The sequence below is a fragment of the Propithecus coquereli genome, unplaced genomic scaffold (genome assembly GCF_000956105.1).
Source record: "Propithecus coquereli isolate 6110/MARCELLA unplaced genomic scaffold, Pcoq_1.0 Scaffold23, whole genome shotgun sequence".
Lineage (NCBI taxonomy): Eukaryota > Metazoa > Chordata > Mammalia > Primates > Indriidae > Propithecus > Propithecus coquereli.
The window spans coordinates 3516613-3537703 of record NW_012147841.1 but is presented as its reverse complement, the minus strand read 5'-3'; the positions used below and the strand labels follow the sequence as shown (position 1 = coordinate 3537703).

The 21091-nt window shown below is 37.4% G+C and overlaps 2 protein-coding genes across 2 annotated transcripts in view; one reads left to right on the top strand and one right to left on the bottom strand.

Moving 5' to 3' along the window:
* Window positions 1-13816, bottom strand: part of NUDCD1 (NudC domain containing 1) — a 109863-nt gene extending 96047 nt beyond the window's left edge. The window contains exon 1 of the mRNA XM_012645297.1: window positions 13594-13816. Coding sequence (XP_012500751.1) covers window positions 13594-13711 — 118 coding nt within the window. The 5' untranslated portion in view covers window positions 13712-13816. The remainder of the gene's footprint in view (window positions 1-13593) is intronic.
* A 208-nt stretch (window positions 13817-14024) lies between these two features.
* Window positions 14025-20199, top strand: ENY2 (enhancer of yellow 2 homolog (Drosophila)). Its single transcript, XM_012645296.1, has 4 exons — window positions 14025-14176; window positions 15500-15576; window positions 18829-18899; window positions 20060-20199. Exons 1-4 carry the CDS (start codon window positions 14171-14173, stop codon window positions 20197-20199), a joined length of 294 nt encoding a protein of 97 aa, XP_012500750.1. The 5' UTR covers window positions 14025-14170.
* The last annotated feature ends 892 nt before the right edge of the window (window positions 20200-21091 follow it).

Below are 21091 nucleotides of genomic sequence, written 5' to 3'. Positions count from 1 at the left end.
GTGATATTATAAAGAAAAAATACTGGGTACCTTGAAAATACATAACACAGAGAGCTAATGTACTTTAGGAGATTAATGAAAGCTTTCCAAGGTTTAAGCCAAGATACAAAAGATGAGAACAAATCAACTTAAGAAGAATTTTTTTTTTTGAGACAGGGTTTCGCTCTGTTACCTGGGCATAGAGTGCAGTGCTATCATCATAGTTCACTGCAACCTCAAACTTCTGGGCTCAACTGAACCTCCTGCCTCAGCCACCTGTACAATTGGGAACTTCAGGTGCATGCCACCATGCCTGACTAATTCTTCTATTTTTTGTAGAGATGGGGTCTCACTATGTTACCTAGGCTGGTCTCAAACTCCTGGCATTAAGGGATCCTCCCGCCTCAGTTTCTCAAAGTGCTAGTATTACAGACATGAACCACTGCACCTGGCCAAGAAAAAATATCTTAACCAAGGAGGTAAAAGACCTTTACGAGGAAACAACAAAACTGATGAAATAAATTGAACAGGACACAAACAAATGCAAAGACATCACATGCTCATGGATTAGAAGAATTCATATTATTAAAAATGACCATACTACCCAAAGCAATCTACAGATTCAATGTAACCCCTATCAAAATACCAATGATATTTTTCACAGTAACAGAAAAAACAATCCTAAAATTTGTATGGAACAAAAGGCCCCAAATGGCCAAAGCAATACTAAAAAAAAATAACAAAGCTGGAGGCATCCACACTACCTGACTTCAAAATGTATTACAAAGTTATAGTAACCAAAACAGCATGGTACTGGTATAAAAAGAGACATAGACCCAGAAAGAGAGAACCCAGAAATAAATCCACGTATTTACGGTCAACTGATTGTCGACACAGGTGCCAAGAACATACATTAGAGAAAGGACACCTTCTTCAATAAATGATGCTGGGAAAACTGGATACTCATATACAGAAAAATAAAACTAGACCTGTCTCTTACCATATTACAAAAATCAACTCAAAATGGATTCAAAACTTAAATGTAAGAACCAAAACTATAAAAGTATTAGAAGAAAACACAGGGAAACACTTCAGGATATTGGTGTAAGCAAAGATTTTATGGCTAAGACCTCAAATGCACGGACCTCGAAAGCACAAACATATCATTCTACAGGAGTAAGTTCTAGTGTTTGACAGCATGGTAGAGTGACTATAGTTAACAAAAAATATTATGTATTTAAAAATAGCTAGAAGAGAACATTTGAAATGTCCCCAACACAAAGAAATGATAAATGTTTAAGGTGATGGATATCCTAAATTTGATCATTACACACTGTATGCATGCATCAAAAATATCACATGTATCCCATAAATATACACAATTATTATGTATCAATGAAAAAAATAGACAAATGGGTCTATATTAAACTAAAAAGCTTCCAAACAGCAAAGGAAACAATAAACAGAGTGAATAGACAACCTGTAGAATGGGAGAAAATATTTGTGAACTATTCATCTGACATAGAATTAACATCCAGAATACATAAGAAACTCAAACAGCTCAACAACAAAAAATCATCCCATTTAAAAGTGGGCAAAGACTGTGAATAGTCATTTTTCAAAAGAAGACACGTAAATGGCCAATAGGCATATGAAAAAATTATCAATATCACTAATCAGTGAAATGGAAATCAAAATCACAATGAGACATCATCTTAACCCAGTTAGAATGGCAATTATCAAAATGACAAAAAATAACAAATGCTGACAAGGATGTGGAGAAAAGGGAATTCTTATACACTGTTGGTGGGAATATAAATCAGTACAGCCATTAAGGAAAACAGTTTGGAGGTTTCCCAAAAAACTAAAAATAGAGTTACCATTTAATCTAGCAATCCCACTACTGGGTATTTATCCAAAAGAAAGGAAATCAGTATATCAAAGAGATACCCGGACTCCCATGTTTATTGCAGCACTACTCACAATAGCCAAGATATGGAAACAACCTAAATGGCCATCAGTGGTTGAATGAATAAAAGAAATGTGGTATATATGCACAACTAAATACTATTCAGCCATAAAAAAAAGAAAAATCCTGTCATTTGCAGCAATACTAATGGAACTAGAGGTCATTATGTTAAGTGAGATAAGCCAGACACAGAAAGGTCATAGAAAAGTAGATCTTATGGGTAGAGAGTAGAATTACAGTTATCAGAGGCTAGGAAGCATGAGGGATGGTGAAAAGATGGTGGCTAATGGGTACAAACATATCATTCTACAGAAGGAGTAAGTTCTAGTGTTCGACAGCATGGTGGAGTGACTATAGTTAACAACAAATATATTTAAAAATAGCTAGAAGAGAACATTTGAAATGTCCCCAATACAAAGAAATCGTAAATATTTAAGGTGATGGATATCCCAAATTTGATCATTACACATTGTATGCATGCATCAAAAATATCACATGTACCCCATAAATATACACAATTATTAACAATAAAAAAATTTTAAAATAAGAAATAGACCTATACACATATATCCCTCTATTTATTCCAAGCAGAAGGAAAATCAGGCAAAAGTAGGAGGAAAAACTTGTATTCAAAGAACCAAAAGAAGGCCACATTGGCTGAAGTACAGAGCAACAAGGAGACTTGCAGAGAAAGACTGCAGATGAATGAAGCTAGAGAACTGGGCAAGAATTGGATCACGAAAGGCCTGTCTTTATCTATCTTCATTGACAAACTTAATGTAATAAGTATTCATTAACACTTTTTAAGCAGGAGAGTAAAGTTCAGATTTGAGTTTATAAAAGAGTACTTACAGATGCTACAATATGGAAAAGAGATTGGAACAAAGCAGAGTTAAATCCAGAAAGATCCATTAGGAAGCTACTGCAGCCATCTGGTTGAGGGATGATGGAAGATTGGAAACATTTCAGGGATGAAAATCACAGTTTTATGATAGATTTGAAAGAGATTGTGGAAACTTCTTATACAACTTGAGGAAGTGTTTATTTTATAAGGAACAGATAGAAATACATATTCTACTGATTAGGAGGAAAACAATGATCGATTCTTGGTTTTCTAGCACCACTGTGTGGATGAAACTCAATACTGCAGGAAATGTACATGGTAACGTAATAGTCCAAAGCAGTAATATTACACAATGATATAAAAAATACATTTTCTTCATATTTGTGCAAAGACCTCTGGCCAATCCTGAACAAACCAGAGGCTTCTTAGACATCGGCCTTATAACACCTCAAAGGCTGGGCGCGGTGGCTCACGCCTGTAATCCTAGCTCTCTGGGAGGCCGAGGTGGGCGGATTGTTTGAGTTCAGGAGTTCGAGACCAGCCTGAGCAAGAGCGAGACCCCGTCTCTACTAAAATTAGAAAGAAATTAATTGGACAACTAAAAATATATAGAAAAAATTAGCCGGGCATGGTGGCGCATGCCTGTAGTCCCAGCTACTCGGGGAGGCTGAGGCAGTAAGATCGCTTGAGCCCAGGAGTTTGAGGTTGCTGTGAGCTAGGCTGACGCCATGGCACTCTAGCCTGGGCAACAAAGTGAGACTCTGTCAAAAAAAAAAAAAAAAAAAAAAAAAAAACACCTCATGGTTGTGGCATTCCAACATGTTGATTTATGTAAGTTATTAGGACATAGAAGTGAGCATAGCAAAAGGCCATTTCTCTGGCCCCAAATGACAAAGGAAAAGTTATAATTGCACTTATCACGTCAATTATCTTAAGTACAAAAATGGTAGGCAGAGCAACTGAAGGAAAAAAGATGTGACAGTGTTTCACTGGCAAAGCCTTCCCAAGAAAAGGGATGCGAGGTAGGGGAGGCTCTAATCTCTACATAGATCTCTGAAAGGGCTAAAGAAGAGGAACCTTTTAAATGGTAAATATTTTATTATCTAATGATATGTTCCATTGAAAATCAAAGAGCTTTGATGAAAAATCCTTGTCTTTTAGTCTTTTAAAAAGAACTCAGGGCCTGACAAGAAGGGATTCTCCTCTAATCTTTGCCCCAAATCCTTCCAAAACCTCAAAACTTAGTTTTCATAAGAAAACTAGGAAAGCCTCATGGAATCTCAAAAGCCTATAGTTTTTCATTCATAAATTATTTACTGAATGTCTGCTATGTACCAGACACTGCTCTTGGCATTGGCATTAGGCATACAGTGGCAAATAACTAATGGTGCTAACAGTATTCACTAATGCTTCTTATCTTCTCAAAACATATTACGTTGAACCACATGAAACTGCCAATATTCAACTCTTTTGACATTATTAAATATGACTCAATCTAGTATTTATACAAAATATTTACACTCAATCTAGTATTTTTTTAACAGTAGTTAAAAAAAGGGGACAGAGTGGCAAAGAACATTAACTTACAAACAAATGTCACGTCTTGAACCACTTATCTTCTAGAATAAACCCAGTAAGTCTTCTTTTCATACAGTTACTGAGTTTACTATTTATGTATGAAAGTAAGAGTACAAATTTGCGTAATGAGTTCTGAAGCAAAACTTGTGGAATAGGGCAGGGCCAGAGTTAGAAGCATTGCTCCCATGAACCTATTTTATGCAATACTTCTGTAATCATAACATATTCATCTAGCTATCTTTCCCATATTTTCCCCCATAAGAGTAGATACGACTTCTATAGACAAGTCTACATAAAAACAATGGTTACATGATTCTTCCCTTCCTTTACTCCAATTATAACCTAAATTTTCACCAGCTGTTCTTCTCCCTGAAGAAAGAAATAGCCCAGAGTGACCACACAGATCATTAGAAAAAGCATGAGCTTTAGGGTCCAGCTTTGCCACTGATGAGTAGATTGGTTAAGTTAGCTTACCTTTCTAGTTCCCATTTTCTCATCTGTAATAGAGGTTAAGAATACTGATCCTACAAAATTATTGACAAGCTTAAATTAAGAACATGCAATGTATTTGCTATAAGGCACATACATAAGAAGATAAGTGTTTATTTCCCTGCTCCACTTCTTCCTTCCAAGGCTAATTCCCACATAGGTATTTCTGATTCCATTTCCTCCTGCCATAAACAATCTCCTCTCTCTTTCTTTCCACTTAAATATTTTGAAAACTTCCCCACTCACAAAACAAACAAATGAAAAGGATTTCCTCCTCTCTGCCCTCCACTCAAAGCAGAGCTCTCTCCTGCCCTGTTCTCAAAGTTCTTTATTTTTTTTACTGTTATTTTTTTTTTGAGACAGTGTCTCGGTTCACTGTGTCGCCCTGACTAGAGTACAGTGGCATCATCATAGCTCAGTGCAACCTCAAACTCCTGGGCTCATGCAATGGTCCACCCTCAGCCTCCCAATTAGCCAGGACTACAGGCATGTGACACTGTGCCCAGCTAATTTTTAAATTTTTTATAGAGGTATGATCTTGCTATGTTGCCCAGGCTGGCCTCAAACTCCTGGTCTCAAGCAATCCTCCTACTTACACCTCCCACAGTGCTGGGATTACAGGTGTGAGCCAGAGCGTCCGGCTTCAAACTTCTTTCTTTTCTTTTCTTTCTTTCTTTCTTTCCTTCCTTCCTTTCTTTTCTTTTCTTCCTTTCTTCCTTCCTTCCTTTTCTTTCTTTCCTTCCTTCCTTTTTTTTCCTTCCCTTCCTTCTCTCCTTTTCTTTTTTTTTTTCAGACAGTCTCGCTCTGTCACCTGGGCTAGAGTGCCGTGGCATCAGCCTAGCAACCTCACAGCAACCTCGAACTCCTGGGATCAAGCGATTCTCCTGCCTTAGCCTCCCGAGTAGCTGAGATTACAGATGCATGCCACCACACCGGGCTAATTTTTCTATTTTTAGTAGAGATGGGGTCTCGTTCTTGCTCAGGCTGATCTCAACCTCCTGACCTCAAGGGATCCTCCCACCACGGCCTCCCAGAGTGCTAGGATTACAGGCGTGAGCCACCACACCCACCTCAAACTTCTTTCAAAAGCAGTCTATACTCCCATTTCTCAGTATCTTCATTAACCCTTTTCAATTGTTTCTAGCTCCATCATTCTAAAGAAATTTTTTCACTTAAAAATATATATTGAAAAATTTGTTTGTAGCCAAGATGGAGGAATAAGAACCAGATTTATCTTTCCATCAGAAACAACCAATAAGATAAAATAAACCAGAGAAAATTACATGAAACAACAGTTTGCAAGACACTAGACATCAGGCAACTACAGAATGATCCTTAAGAAATGAGGAACAGATGAAGTTAACCTTACCACTGCTCCACCTTACTGTCCTGAGGAGTTTCCAGACCACAGCACAAAGAAGTGAGTTAGAACCTGGCAGACTCCCTGAGTTGAAGAAACTGAGATGGAAGTCTAGGGAGACCAAGGCAGTTATAGTTATAGTTCATTGGACCGAGTTGCAGAGAAGAAGGAGCTGCAGAGAGAAAAGCCCGGAGATTTGCAGAGGGTCTCCCTCGAATACCAAGTACAGAACAGCCAGCATAGTTTAAGGCAATTAACCCAGGCCAGGGAAAGCACCATCTGAAAGGATTAGAGGGGACAGTGCTGAGCACTCACATAAAGCTGGGAACTGTAACTGCTCCCAACAGGCAAAATGAAGAAAACTCCTAATTTGTGGGTTATTGGGTAGTGTACACAGGAAAGTCTTGCCTCATTAGTAGGAAATAATTAGCCTTAGACTGAGCACCACTCGAGACCAGACTAACAAATTAAAAAAGCAAGAACCAATGGAATTAATCTGTTTTGAAATAACTTAACTACCTCCTAGAACAAAGTTCAAGAACATTATAAGAATACAAAAAAATTCTGCACCTAACAAGATAAAATTCACAATTTCTGGCATCCAATCGAAGATTATCAGGCATGCAAAAAGGAAAGAAAGCAAACTCCACAATGAGAATGACCAATTAATAAAAGCCAGCACATAACCGACACAGAAGTTATAATTAACAGAACAAGATATTAAAACCATTATTACAACTGTATTCATATGTTCAAATGATAAGTAAAGGCATGAAAGATGTAAAAATATTTAAATCAAACTTCTAGATTTGAAAACTACAACGTAAAGATAAAAAAAAGGCATTACGTGGGAATAATGAAACATTAACATTGCAAAAGCAAAGATTAATGAAATTAAGGGCATGAAAATGGAAACTATCCAAAATAAAACAGAAAAAAGAATGGAAGAAAAAATGAAAAGGGCATTGATGAATTGGGGTCAACTTCTAGGGATCTAAAATTGGGTAAGTGAAGTCTTCAAAGGAGAGAAAAAAAAAAACTGAAAGAAATAATGGCCAAAATCTTCCCAAAGTTGATGAAAACTATAAGCCTACAGTTTACAGCTCAAACCCCAAGCATAAGACCCATAAAGAAAACCATGCCTAGGCACATTATCAAACTGCTCGAAACCAATGGAAAAGAGAAAGATTTTAAAAAGAGCCAGAGGAAAAAAGGCATGCTATGTACAGAGCAGCAGAGATAAGATAATGTGAAATTTCTCATTAGAAACAACATAAACAAGAAGACTGTGGGGCTATATCTTTAACGTACTGTAAGAAAAAAAAATTTTTAAATATCTCTTGAAAACTAAAGCACAATAAAGATGTTTTCAGACTACAAAGGCTGAAAGAATTCATGAGACACCCTACAAGAAATATTAAAGCCTTTCAGGCAAAAGGAAAATTATATCAGGTAAAAATACGGACCTATATAAAGGAATAAAGAGCACTAGAAATGGCAACTACATGAGTAAATATATAAGCTTTTTTCCTCATCATTTAAATCTATTTAAGAGATATTTAACTATTTAAACAAAAATAATAACAATGTATTGTGGAGTTTATGATATGTTAAAGTAAAATGCATGACAACAAACACATAAAGGCAAGGAGAGAAATGGAAGTATAATAGTGTAAGATTCTTATACCGCATATGAAATAGTATAATATTAGGTCATTAAGTATGAGATGTCCGATTTCCTTAAGTACTAAGTTTGACAGTTGATATCTGTGACGTTTCATTTTGACATTTCTTGTTTATTTTTTCCTGTTATGAAGGTACATCCTCAGTCTTTCAAATGCACATTTTGACTTGTGATTATCTTTCTCATTTTTTTAGAGCGATTTTTGTGAAACCATCAATAAGTTAAAAAATTCACGTTATTTTTGAATATGAGTTCCAGCATGGAATCAATGCAGTGCAGACAGCTTGAAATATCATCGAAGTGTTTGGGAAGGATGTGGCTAATGAACACACAGTACGTCGATAGTTTGAGAAATTCCATTCTAGTGATTTTAATTTTGAAAGTGAGCCATGTGGGTGACCTGAGACCAAGGTGGATAATAATGAGATGAAAGCTTTAGTGGAAGCGAATCCATCTCAACCTATGTGTGAATTAGCAGCAAGGTTTGACATTACTATTTCAACAATACTGGACCATTTGAAACAAAGTGGCAAGGTAAAGAAGCTGGATAGATGGGTACTCCATGAATTAAATGTGCATTAAAAGAGAAATCGTCTTGAAGCTTGCCTTTCTTTGCCATCATGACATAAAGGTGAACCATTTCCACACCATATTGTTACGTGTGATGAGAAATACATTCTTTTTGACAATTACAAGCATTCAGCACGATGGCTGGATAAAGATGAAGTGTCAAAACACAGTCCAAAACCAAATATTTATCCAAAAAAGCTAATGGTGTCTATTGTTCCAGCACTGGTATTATCCACTATACCTTCATGAAACCTGGTCAATGGATTACAGCATGTCTACTGCAACCAACTGGATGAAATGATGAGGATGCTTGCAATTAAGCAGCTGAGACTGGTCAATAGAGACAGGCTAATCCTCTTACACGACCACATGTCGCAAAAAGTAATGCTGCTCAAACTAGAGAGGCCAGAATTGGAAACTCTTTGTCATCCACCATATTCACCAGACCTTGTACCAACTAACTACCACTTCTTTCAGGCTTTGGATCACTTCCTGCAAGGAAAAATATTCAGTTCTCAACAAGCTGTTGAAAATGCCTTTTGCGATTTCATTGTCACTTGCTCTCCAGGCTTCTTCGCTGCTGGCATAAACAAGCTACCTTTAAGACAGCAAAACTGTGTCAACAGTTTAAGTGCATACTTTGATTAATTGTACTGCTTCTTGTTTGAGATACAATAAACTAAATTTCTGATTCAAAATCAGACGTTTCATACTTAATGACCCAATAACATTTCAGTGTATCTTACAATGTAGTAAGCTAAAGGTATATACTATAAACCCTAAAATGGCCACTAAAATAATAAAGAAATATAGCTAATAAGCCAACAAAAGAAATAAAAATGGATTCATTAAAAAGAAATTCAATCCAAAAGAAGGCAGAAAAGTGGGAAAATTCCATTCTCCAAAGACTAGAAACAAAATACCAACAGCAACATGAAAGACCCAAACCTAACCCAATCAAAAATCACATTAAATGTAAACAGTCTAATTAATAGACATTGTCAGATTGAATAATTAAAACCTAACTATTTCTGCTGATAACAAATGCTTGTTAAATACAAAGACACAAATAAGTTAAAAAGTAAAAAGATGGGGAAAAAAAGATATACTATGGTAACATTAATTTTAAAAAAGCTGGAGTGACTATTTTAATAACAGATTTCACAACAAAGAATATCACCATGGATAAAAAATGTTATTTCATAATGATAAAGGAGTCAATTTATCAAGAAGACATAACAACAAATAAGTATATACAGCTAGCAACAGAGCTTCAAAATACATAAAGCAAAAATTGATAAAACCGCAAGGAGAAATACAAAAATCAACAATTTTAATCAGAGATTTCAATACCCCCCTCTCATGCAACAAGAATGATCTCAAATTAATTATGCTGAAACAAAAGAAGCCAGACCAAAAAAAGCCTATAGGGTATGATTCCACATATATAAAACTGTAGAAAATGCACACTAATCTATAGTGACCAAAAGCTGATCAGTAGTTGCTTGGGGATGGAGGGATGCAGGTGGAGCAAAGAGATGTAACAGAAGGGCACAAGGAAACGTTGGGGATGATATTATAGCTAAGTTTAATATCGTGATTGTGGTGATGACTTCATGGGTGTATACATATGTGAAAACTTGTTAATCTGTACATTTTCAATTTGTACAGTTTGTCGATTATATTTCAATAAAGTTGTTTAATGTGTATGTGATACAAAAATTGTCTACTACTTATCAAGCATGCTCCAGCCCTGGAAATAAAGCACTGAAAAGGACAGACACAGGACCCATCCATACAGAACTAATAGTATTAGCAGAGAAAACAGATACTTGAATGCCACAAAGTGGGATAAAGTCTATGAAGTACTGGGTACTATGGGAAAGAATGATACAGACTCTAATTTGTACAGATTCTACAGCATAGATCACAACTAGGTAGTCAAGAAAGGATTCCCTGAGGAAGTAACATGTAAACCAACATGAAAGAATGAAGTATGAATTAGCTAGGTGAAATATAGTGGGAAAGCATATAAAAACGCATGTACGAAAATGAAGATTCCAGGGAAAGGATATTTGTAAGATAAATGCTCAGAAATGGAATTACTAGATCAAAGGGTAAATACAATTTTATAAAAAAAAAGATTTTTACTTAGTTCTTTGGAATAGAAAGAGACAAAGTGATATTTACTATTTATGTAGCAGAAGGAATTTTGGAATAATAACATTATTTAAGACGAGAATAAGCCTCAGTGCAGCTAGGTCTGACACCAAAGACATCTTCATTCTCACATCTCAAATGCAGTGTTTCACATACCCAAGGTATTCACCAAAGATTTGCTAAATTAAAGTGAATTCCTTGGGTTAAGTTAAAAGAAATCAAATTGTCAGAAGCTCCTCAAGTGTACCTCAGTCCCTCTAGAAATAATGATTTTAAAAAGAAATAATCTCTTCTTCACCATCCTCAATAATTCTTAAAGAAAGTCCCTCACGAGAACTACTGCAAAAGCCTCCAAACTGTTTTGTCTCCATTCCTCTCCTCTTCCAAACTCGACCTTCACAGAGTCTGAGAATAAACTCTTCCATCTAACATCCAAATCTGTTCATTCACCCTCTATACTTAAAACCTTCAAATGGCACCTCGTGTCCTCTAGTTGTGCATCCCAAACAATACAAGATCAACTCTGGTGAAATGAGTGGGGAAAAAGGACAACTTTGTGACTTTTTATAAAAAAGACTACTTATTGTGAGATTTTGCTTCCTGCTTTTTTTTTGGTGTTAAACATGCTTTTGTTTATGAAAAGACAGGTAAGTATATGATAATTTTTAAGAAACATCTCCACTTAACAAATTAAAAAGTTGGCAAAACTATGAAGCTGAGTTCTATTCTTTATTGTAATGGCCCAATATAAAAAAGTCTGGAAAACACTGACTGACAAGATAAAGTCCAAAAGGCAAACAGGGTGCTCTCTGATCTATCTCCTCTTACTTTGCCAGGAGATTGTTTGCTCCAGCAATCTAAGACTGCAATATTCTACAGCATACAACCTACTAATTATTTCCCTTTCCCTTTGCTCACACTTTCCCATGAATGGAGTAACTTCAACAACTCCTCTTCTTCATTCGCTCAATTTATTGAGTATTCACCATGTGCCAGGCACTAGGGATAGAGTAGTGAGCAAAAGAGAAACATCACTGTTTTTGTGGAGCTCACACTCCAGTGGAGGAAACGAGACAACGAAATCAATACAGAATTTAAAAGGATGATAAGTACTGGTTTATAGAGCATGCAATGGAGCAGCACAAAAGTGAACGCAGGAAGGCATGTCGGTAGGCTTCTATAGTTCAGGTAAGAGATAAATGTGATTTAGACTAGGGTGGAGGCATGGAGACATCAAAATCTCGAGATGACTGGACTTGCTGCTATATTGAACAGGGGCTAAAAGAGAAGAAATACACCAAAGATGACTCCAGCATGAGCGACTAATAGACTTGCACTAATAGCCCCAATTTTTTATGTCTCCCTGGATCTATGCTCTTTGGTATGACCTTCCACACTAACTCAAGGCTTGACTATTTGACTTGCTTTGGCCAGTAAGGCACGAGCAAACCTGCTGCAAGTAGCACCTTGAAAAAGCACTTACCCATTGCTACTTGCCTCTTGAAACCAATCTGGACTACCCTGCTGACAGATAAGAGACCATGTGAAGGAAAATCAAGGGGAGACCATCGGAAATAATCTTAAACCAGCCTATAGCCTGAGAACCCCCAAACATATGAGGAAGTCCAGACAAGATAAGCAGAGCTGCCTAGCAGGTCCATAACTGAACAAAGATGCACCAATGAGCCCAGCCAGGAGTAAAAGAACCACTTAGCTGACTGACCTGTTGACTTGTAAGCAAAAATAACTGCTTTCTGTTTTGAGTCACTAGTTATTATTTTGAACGCATTAACTAACTAAACACGACAGTACCACCTACTGACGGGGAGACTGGAAAAAACATGATGAGAAAGAGGAAAAGGAAGCAAATGAAAACAAAAACCAAGTTCATCTTCTCTTACCCTGGTCAACTCCTACCTATTCTTCAAAGCTCAACTTAGACATCAACCCCTCCAGAAGGCTTTCCCAGCTCCCCCAGGGTGGTTTAGGATAGATATCATTGTATTTTGTACATATCCCTATCATCGCCTTCCCATATGGTTTTACAATTATCTGTTTACATTTTTCTTCCTAACTAGACAATATCCCTTTTCTGTTATGGACTGTGTGTCTTCTTGATATCATCAGCACATAACACAAAACAGGCACTCGATAGATATTTCTGAATTTAATAAATGAATAGCTACTTATTTGATACTCTATTAATTAACTGTAGATCAGTATTTCTTAAAGTGTGATAACTGACAACATGTATCAGAATCAGCAGGAGTGTGCATTAAAAAAATGCAGATCTCTAGACTCTAACAAAAACTCCGTTCTTTACGTTACTAAAACAAGGATGAGAATATTCTGGCCAGTTACAGATAAACAAAACAAGTAGTAGCAGTGAGGGTACTAAATCAACCTTTCCTCAAAGATTTCTCTAGAGATGTTCTCTACGACAGAGGTCTTAGTGTGCAAAGACTTGACCAAATGAAAATGCTCTGCCTGGAATGCATTAACAGTTTCTTTTCTAAGAAAAGGCTCTCCGTCAGAGGAAGCAAGAGCGGGAAGTCCTCCAAGGAGGTGTGGTTTCTCAACGCACACGTTTACAGTCGATGCTCCAGGAGGAAAGAATGTCCCGTGCTCTTCCCACAACAGGGGCCAAGCCGGGGACAAACAGGTGGCCGTAGCCCAAGCAGCACCCGCGTGCCAGACCTCAGAGCGTGGGCTGCTAAGCCGAGGGCGGGCCCAGGGTCCCGCTACGGAAGAGCCGCGCGAAGGCGGCTGCCACAGGGTTCTGGGATGGGCATCACTGTCCAGAAGCGGCCACCGTGGGTCCGCCCCAGCCGGACCGGCAGTGAGGAAGACCACGGTCGCCTTGCTTGCCAGAGTCAGAAAAAAAATGCGGGAATGTTCAGGCAGATGGCAGCCGAAAACTGGAAAGGAATGGAGTGCGTAGGGGCGCCGCGGCTTCCCACCTGCGTCAAGCTCCAGCTGGTAACAAGGCAGCGGCTCCAGAGAGAGCTTGTAACCCTCGAAGCGGGGATCCAACAGAGGTCTCTTCACCCGTAGGGAGCAATTAGCTGCCATTTCCATCGCCTTCCAAGGTCCTAGCGTGAGAATTAATAAAGCTCTTGTTGAAAGGTCCGCGCTTCGCTCCTCGAACTGTCGCTGGGAAGCGGCGTGGTTCCCATCCCAGGAAACACTGCGGCTAGGCTGCCTTCTGGGAAATGTAGTGTTCGTGAGAAAGTTGATCCTGTGGCATGCTGGGCTATGTAGTTTTCTGGGGACTTAACGCCCGCACGACAACAGGGTCTGGACTCTCTTACCCAGAGGGCTGAGCGAGACCAGGAGGCGGCCCGCGCTGGTTAAATTCTCACATTATAGGCAGAGAGGCGAGATCCCGCCCCGGAAATGCGTGTTCTAGCTTTCTGTGTGCTTAGGTGCCCGAGCTACTGAGGGTCTAAGTCCGGGCAGCCGAAGAGTGTGGTAGGTAACGGTCATCAGCGCAAGGGTCATTTCGTCGCTGGGAAGGGACGGCGCTCGCCCGCGGTGATGGTGGTGAGCTATGCCCGTGGTCCTCAGGGCCGGGACTCGGGCCCAGCCCAGGCTCCTTTCGATGTACTGTCTTTCGTTAGCTTCCCCGACCCGCTCTCGCGGGCCTGTAGGGCTCTCCGACAGGGCGTGCTACCGGAGTTGGCCTGAAGCCAGTCCTCGCTTTGTTTTCTGGCTCCTCCCCTCCCGCCTCTCTCTGTCTCCGCCCTGTTCTATTTTCCCAAAGAATGTCTGAACTGGGAGGGAACCCCTAGCGCCCTTGTTTTACCAGTGAGAAAACTGAGGCCTTTGAGAATTAAGTGACTTGTCCAAGGTCACTATCCGTATTTTAGGGGCCAAGGCGAGGTCAAGTTCAACATTCCGGGAATGATACTGACTAGACCTTATAGGTATTTTGAAAATGGTAGCCTCCAACTACGAAAGCAAACATTTACTAGTTTTTTCTCAACTCCTCCTTTTCCCTGTTCTTCTCCAAAAAAATAAAATAAAATCAACTCTGAAAACTTATTACCAGTCTGTATTTTCATATGCACGAGATAGGGGACGACAAAAGTAGTCTCAAGTTAGTGTCAGGTGGGGAAACGTTAGTTTACTCCAAGTTTTATTTCATTTCAACTTTTAAATGGTCTGAATGCCTTCAAAACCTTACCTTCCTCTACTTTCAACATTATTTTGGTTTTGGTTGTCTGTTTTCACTGAAAATTGAAAATTTTCTAAATTGGAAATTAGTTTGAGATTTCTTTTCCCCTTAAGCCACTAGCAGTGTATGTGTGTTTAATAATACACACACACTTACATCTAGTTTAGCAGTTGTAATTCCGAATACATACTAGTGAAGAGTAAAGTAAAGCACTTAGAGCTTTATCTGGTAATTTCATTTTTTACTAATAGTGTTTAATCTTTTTTGATATTTAGCTTATATGACTTCTTGAAATTTTTGGATGTAGTTCAGGTGCAGAAGTGATCAGCAGTCAGTTATGTGTAGTTAGATAAAGTGTTTGGAGTTTCTGGGGTCAAAGTACCTGAGTTCAGACTCTGTCTTCACCACTTTACATTTCTGTGCCTCAGTTTCCTCATCAGTAAAATACAAACGTTAATAATATGTAATAGAATAAGTTTTGGGAATTAAATACGATTTTTAAAAACCCACAAATGTTAGCCCAGTACCAGGCATATATGTTTAAAAGAATAACGATATTGTTAACACACTTGCAATTTGTCATCCCTTCACTTGATAGAATGTTAAATGTTTTAGTTTTCTTGCCTAGAGGATTTAGAAGAAAATGCTTTGTAAATGTTCTATATCTGAAAATACATGTTGATGTCCAGGTTAGCAAGATGAACAAAGATGCGCAGATGAGAGCAGCGATTAACCAAAAGTTGATAGAAACTGGAGAAAGAGAACGGTAAGTACTAGATTGCACTAACAAATTACATTTCGCCATCTTTAATAGATACATTACATCTGTTCCTAACATCTATAAAAAATAATTTAGGTCTGTTCAATATTGCAGGACTTGGAAGGAGTTGGTAATGTAGAGAGATGAGCAGGAGATGACCCTCTCTCAAAGAATGTATAATGTAATGGGAGAAGAAAAAATACATATCCAAATAATTACAGTTGAAGACATAATGTTACCCAGGTTTTAACAGGGAGACACCTTGATAGAACCACTTTCAGTTACCAAGCTCTCTTAATCTTGAGCAGCATGTGCTTACTCTCTGAAATACCCTTCTTCCTTCCTCTGATTTTTAGCTAATTTTAGCTCATCTGTCATGTCTTAATTTACATATTGCCTCTTCAAGGAATGTTTTTAAGTTGCAAATACCTTGTTTCATTATGGCATTTAATTACATTGTATTGTAACCACCTACTTTGCTAGTTTGTATCCTCCAGTGTAATCTAAGTTCCTTGACAGCAGAAACACCATTGTATGCCCAGCATCTAATGCTATATGCCTGGCACACAATTGGCTCAGTAAATATTTGAAGAATGAACAGGTTTAGAAGTACAGAAGGGGATCAAGAAAGGCTCCCAGAAGCAGAGTGATAAAGTGTACAAGAGAAATGTATATATAAGGAACAGGGGGAATCTTTCAACTGTACCTGGGGGTGAAGGTGATAAGTTTAAGATCTCACAGAATAATAAAAGAGATACTTCACCTGGGTCAGAAGGATAGCAGTTCTCTGAGCCAGTAAAGGAGAGGACATTCTAGGACGATAGAACAGAATATGCAAAGTCACCGAGCTTTAGTACAACATAATTATGTTCTGGGAATTGCAAAATAATAGGAGAAACCTAGAGGGTAAAGTGTAAAAGCCATGTAGCTGGAATAGTGCACAGGAGGAGCGTGGATTTTGTATGAGTCAGAATTCTTTCGATTGAAAATGATAACAACTGATCTCAGAAACTGACGTAACCAATGAAAATGTATAAGCTCATCTAACTAAAAAGTCTAGGGCTTAAAATTTCTTCAGACACCACTGAGTCCAGGCACTCAAAAATTTGTTGCCTGGAATATTTCTTTATCTTCTTCTGTCAACTCTGCTTTCCTCTGTATTGGCTTTTATTCTCAAGCAGGCTCTACCTACAGGTAGCAGAGATTATGATCAGCCTTGCCTAGGTCATGTTTCTATTTCTAGAACCCTACCCAAACACTGAGAGTGGCCAATTTTTTCTGTCACAGAAAGGGCAGGAAAATGGGTGGTAGGGTTTGCAAAAAGATCTGTTACTGATTTCATTTTAGCTGGTGGGAGTCATTAAAAGATTTTGAGAAAGGGAATGACTAGATCACATTTACACTTTAGAAATCTTACTCTGTTGGTGTGGAGGGTAGATTTGAAGGTGTCAAGATAGACGGCAGAAAAGTAAGGTAGAAGATTACATATGGTTAAAAATGGAAAGGAGAGCTTAGAATTTTTCTGATTTTCTAAAAAGTAGGAACAGCAGCCCTCAATATGAGGAAAGAAACATCTAGAACAGTACGTTGGGTAACTTGAGAGGATAGAACTACCAGTAATGAATATAGGGGATTATGTGTTGGTTTTTGTTTGTTTTTTTCATTCGTGCAGCTTAAAGTTAATGAGTTTCTATCACATGCTATGCTCTGTTAAGGTGCTGGAGATACAGTTATAGACAAAAATGAAGTCTGTGCTCTCATGGAACCTACATTACAGTGGGAGGACACAGACAAGGTATAGTGTGTTAGATGGTGATAAGAGGAACAATAAAGCAGAGACTAATGGGGTGTGATATTTGGATAGAAAAAACAAAGAAGGCTGCACTGACAAGATCAGAAGGATGTGAGGGGGTGGGAGGACTCAAAGATCCTGAGACAGGAGATTGCCTGGCATTTTTGAGGAACACTTGGAAGTTAAGGAGACTGAATTAATTGGGTGAAGGAGAGGAGGTAAAGTCAGAGACATAGCTGGGGAAAAGGACAGATCATGGAGGATCATTTAGGCTCTAGTAAAGTCTTGGAATTTTATTCTGAGTAAATTAAGAAGGCACATTATAGGGTTTTGAGCAGTGGGAGGAGAATGAAGTAGAAGGGAAGAAATAGGAAGCCAACCTAGGAGGCTTTGGTAACAGTCCAGAGAAGAGAAGATGGTGGTTTGAACTAGGGTAGTAATGGCAGAAATGGTGAGAAACATTTGAATTCTAGATATATATTTTAAAACTGAAACCAATAGGATTGGATGTGTAGTGTTAACAAGGGAGCTGAAGGATATTGCCAAAGTTCCTAGCCGAAGGAACCAGAAGAATCGAGTTGTCATTCTGAGGAGGATGAAGTGATAGAGAATCAAAAGTTGGGTTTTGGCTCTGTTAAGATTGAAAGACCTAATTAAATATCAAGATGGAGATGTTACGTGGAAGTGGTTTACAGAGAAAGAGAATCCCTTTGGTTTGGGATGTGACATGTTAAAGCTGAGAAGTTAAATGATTTAGGTTAAGAATTGAAGACTTGTACAAGTGGGTATGACAAAGGGTAAGAAAATGTTTTATTACATCTGTGATGCCATTAGTTACAATATACACCATTACTTTTTTACTGTTACTAAAAAAGAAAACGCTGCCAATTATAATAGCCATACCAATTACTGAATCATTAAAATATGGAGGAAACCACAGTCTTAGAATCAATGAAATACCATAGTGTGTAATTTAGAAGGGCCTGATAGTTTGGGATAAAAGAAGGGGGTAGTCTGTGAGGTTGGAGAGTGGGATAATGGGGAAAATAAGAGAATTAAAGGATAAGAAGCTGTGGTCAAAGAATAGATTTTGGAATTCAAAGATTTCGCTGCTCCAAGCTCGATTAATACTCTAGAAGTTGTACAACAGCCATGATATTCCTGTCAGTGGAGGGAGGTAAAAAGTGTGTAAGAAGGCCAGAGAGTAGAGTTTCTTGAAAAACATTTTAGCCTCTCCACTTTATTTTACTCACTAAATGAGGCCCAGATGAAATGAAAGGCCCAGAATTTAAATGACTTGGATAAGATCAAAGAACAATATAGTAAAAGAACCAAGATTAGGTCACAATTAAAGTTTTTTTGTAACTGAAAGTCAAAGTATTTTAGTTGCACAGTTCAACTTTTGCTTCAAACATTTCTATGTAAGATGTACATTGTTTAATTTGAAAACATTTATTTTTCAACAGCCTCAAAGAGTTGCTGAGAGCTAAATTAATTGAATGTGGCTGGAAGGATCAATTGAAGGCACACTGTAAAGGTAATCAGTTTCATTTAGAAGATAAGCTAATCCCATTGCTCTGAACTGAGTTGGTTTGGAGGTTGCTAAAAAAACATGTAATCAGTATTTCAAGGTATATTGAATACTCAAGCATAATTTTAAACAAATAGGAAATTTAATCTTGTAGTAATAGTTTCGTCCTCTCAGTGATATATGTAGACTTAATTCCTAAATTTTTAGGAATTTTCTTCCTGTTTCTCTTAAGACAGGCATGAGCACTAAAGATTTTTTCTTGCATCAAAATTGGAATGCCATGTTTTTCAGCAACATTAATATTCTTAATGTTTTGATTTAATAACAAATTGAGCACTTGAGGGTTGCCAGACTGACAGAAATCATCTCTCTCCTGTCTATAACAGTGTTATTTGAAAAATTCATCTATAAAAGCTCTTTGAGAATTATACTTACTTAAATGTAGAAAGGGAAGCTTGTGAAATTACTGGGTGTAATAATACTACTTGATAGATTACACATGTCACTAATATAAGCCTCCTTACTGGCTCAGTTTTTTGTATAGTGGAATTCTGGGTATTTTTAATGAATCCCCATTGTATTTTAATGGTCTCTACAAATAAAAATAATAGAGACTATTTATATATTAACTGTAAGAAGGCAATGTGGCAAATTAGTGAAACCATAGTCTGTAAGGTCATACAGACTTTCTCTGGTTAAAGATTAGAGCTGGATTTCAACTCATGTTTGGATGAGTTATTTAATCGTTAAGCCTCAGTTGCCTAACCTGTGAAGTGGGAAAAATGCCTAGCCCATTAGATTATTGTGAATATTATATGCTGTAAAGCACCTAATAGAGATCCAGTAAATGTTAATTGTAACAGTTGTAAGTTTCCACCCTTTTACAAATGTTAGACTTGAACATTACGGTTCAAATTCATTCTGTTACAATTATTTATTAAGTTACAGGTTATTTAGCTGAGACTTTAATGAATAGACTTTTATTTTTTTGGTCTAGAAAATAGTTAATATGTTTCTGAGGTTGAACTAAATTTTCAAAATGTCCTCTTTTTTTTTTTAAGACCAGTCTACACTCTAAAAACATGATCTTAATCCTTCCTCTATGAAAATCTTTCTTACAGATAATGATTTTAAATGATATGATTTGTTTTTTGCTTTTGCATAAGAGGTAATTAAAGAAAAAGGACTAGAACACGTTACTGTTGATGACTTGGTGGCTGAAATCACTCCAAAAGGCAGAGGTAAGGAATACGGATTGTCAAAGGAAACATCTGCTGCAGACAAGATTTTCATTCTCTTTTGCTGATTCAGATTTTCCTTCTTTTTATAAAGAAAAGTGCCCTTTCCAAAGTCATTTAGGTACTTGTGTTGCCTTATGTGGGAAGAGTTTTAATTGCCTATCTGCCTCTCTAGCACAGTCTTGAGTAACAAATAATAGGTGTTAAATGTTTTTGTCCTCTAAAACAGTGTACCAATGCAAGTTGATATGGTTATTTAGGCAGTTAATTTTTAAAATATGGGATTTTATAGAGACAAATATTACTTGAAGCTAGGATTTATAAATTTTGTCAGATATGGCCTGAGTCCACTTAATATTTAATAATTCAAAGTTTACTCCAGCCCCTGAGTCATTGCTGAGCTATCTCTTTCCTTATTAAAAATAAATGAAGATCTGTCTTCTTAAATGTCTACTTAAGAATTTGGTAGCTCCGTAACTTCATGTTAAGGGTAATCCATATTTAAGACTCACAATGCAGACAGCCCTTCTTAGTTTCTCCCTTTAGTGTCTTGTTTACAGAAGGCAAAGAAAAGGTAGGAAATACTATATCAAAACTGATGATGTGTAATAAGTATTAAGTCAGGAACTACATCATTTTTATCTCAGATGTAGCCACATTTTTATTTATTTTGATGAAGTTGGAGTCTTTTTGTAGTTGTAAGTAGAAGGTAAATTAGATGGCCAGTAAGTTTTTTCTCACTCAGAGATAGTAAAAAGAATTGAAGTGCAGTAATTGCAAATAAAAAAAATTGAAGTGTTAAAAGTAAATATGTTTGAAAATTATTACTATAGAACACTAATTTTCTGAACTGCTACCTGCTGGGAAGAAGGGGTGGAATCCCATGGTCCTTTTCAACTATCTCTTTAGGCCTATTTATAGCTGGAAATTGTAACATTTTTTAAAGTATATTTCAGAGAA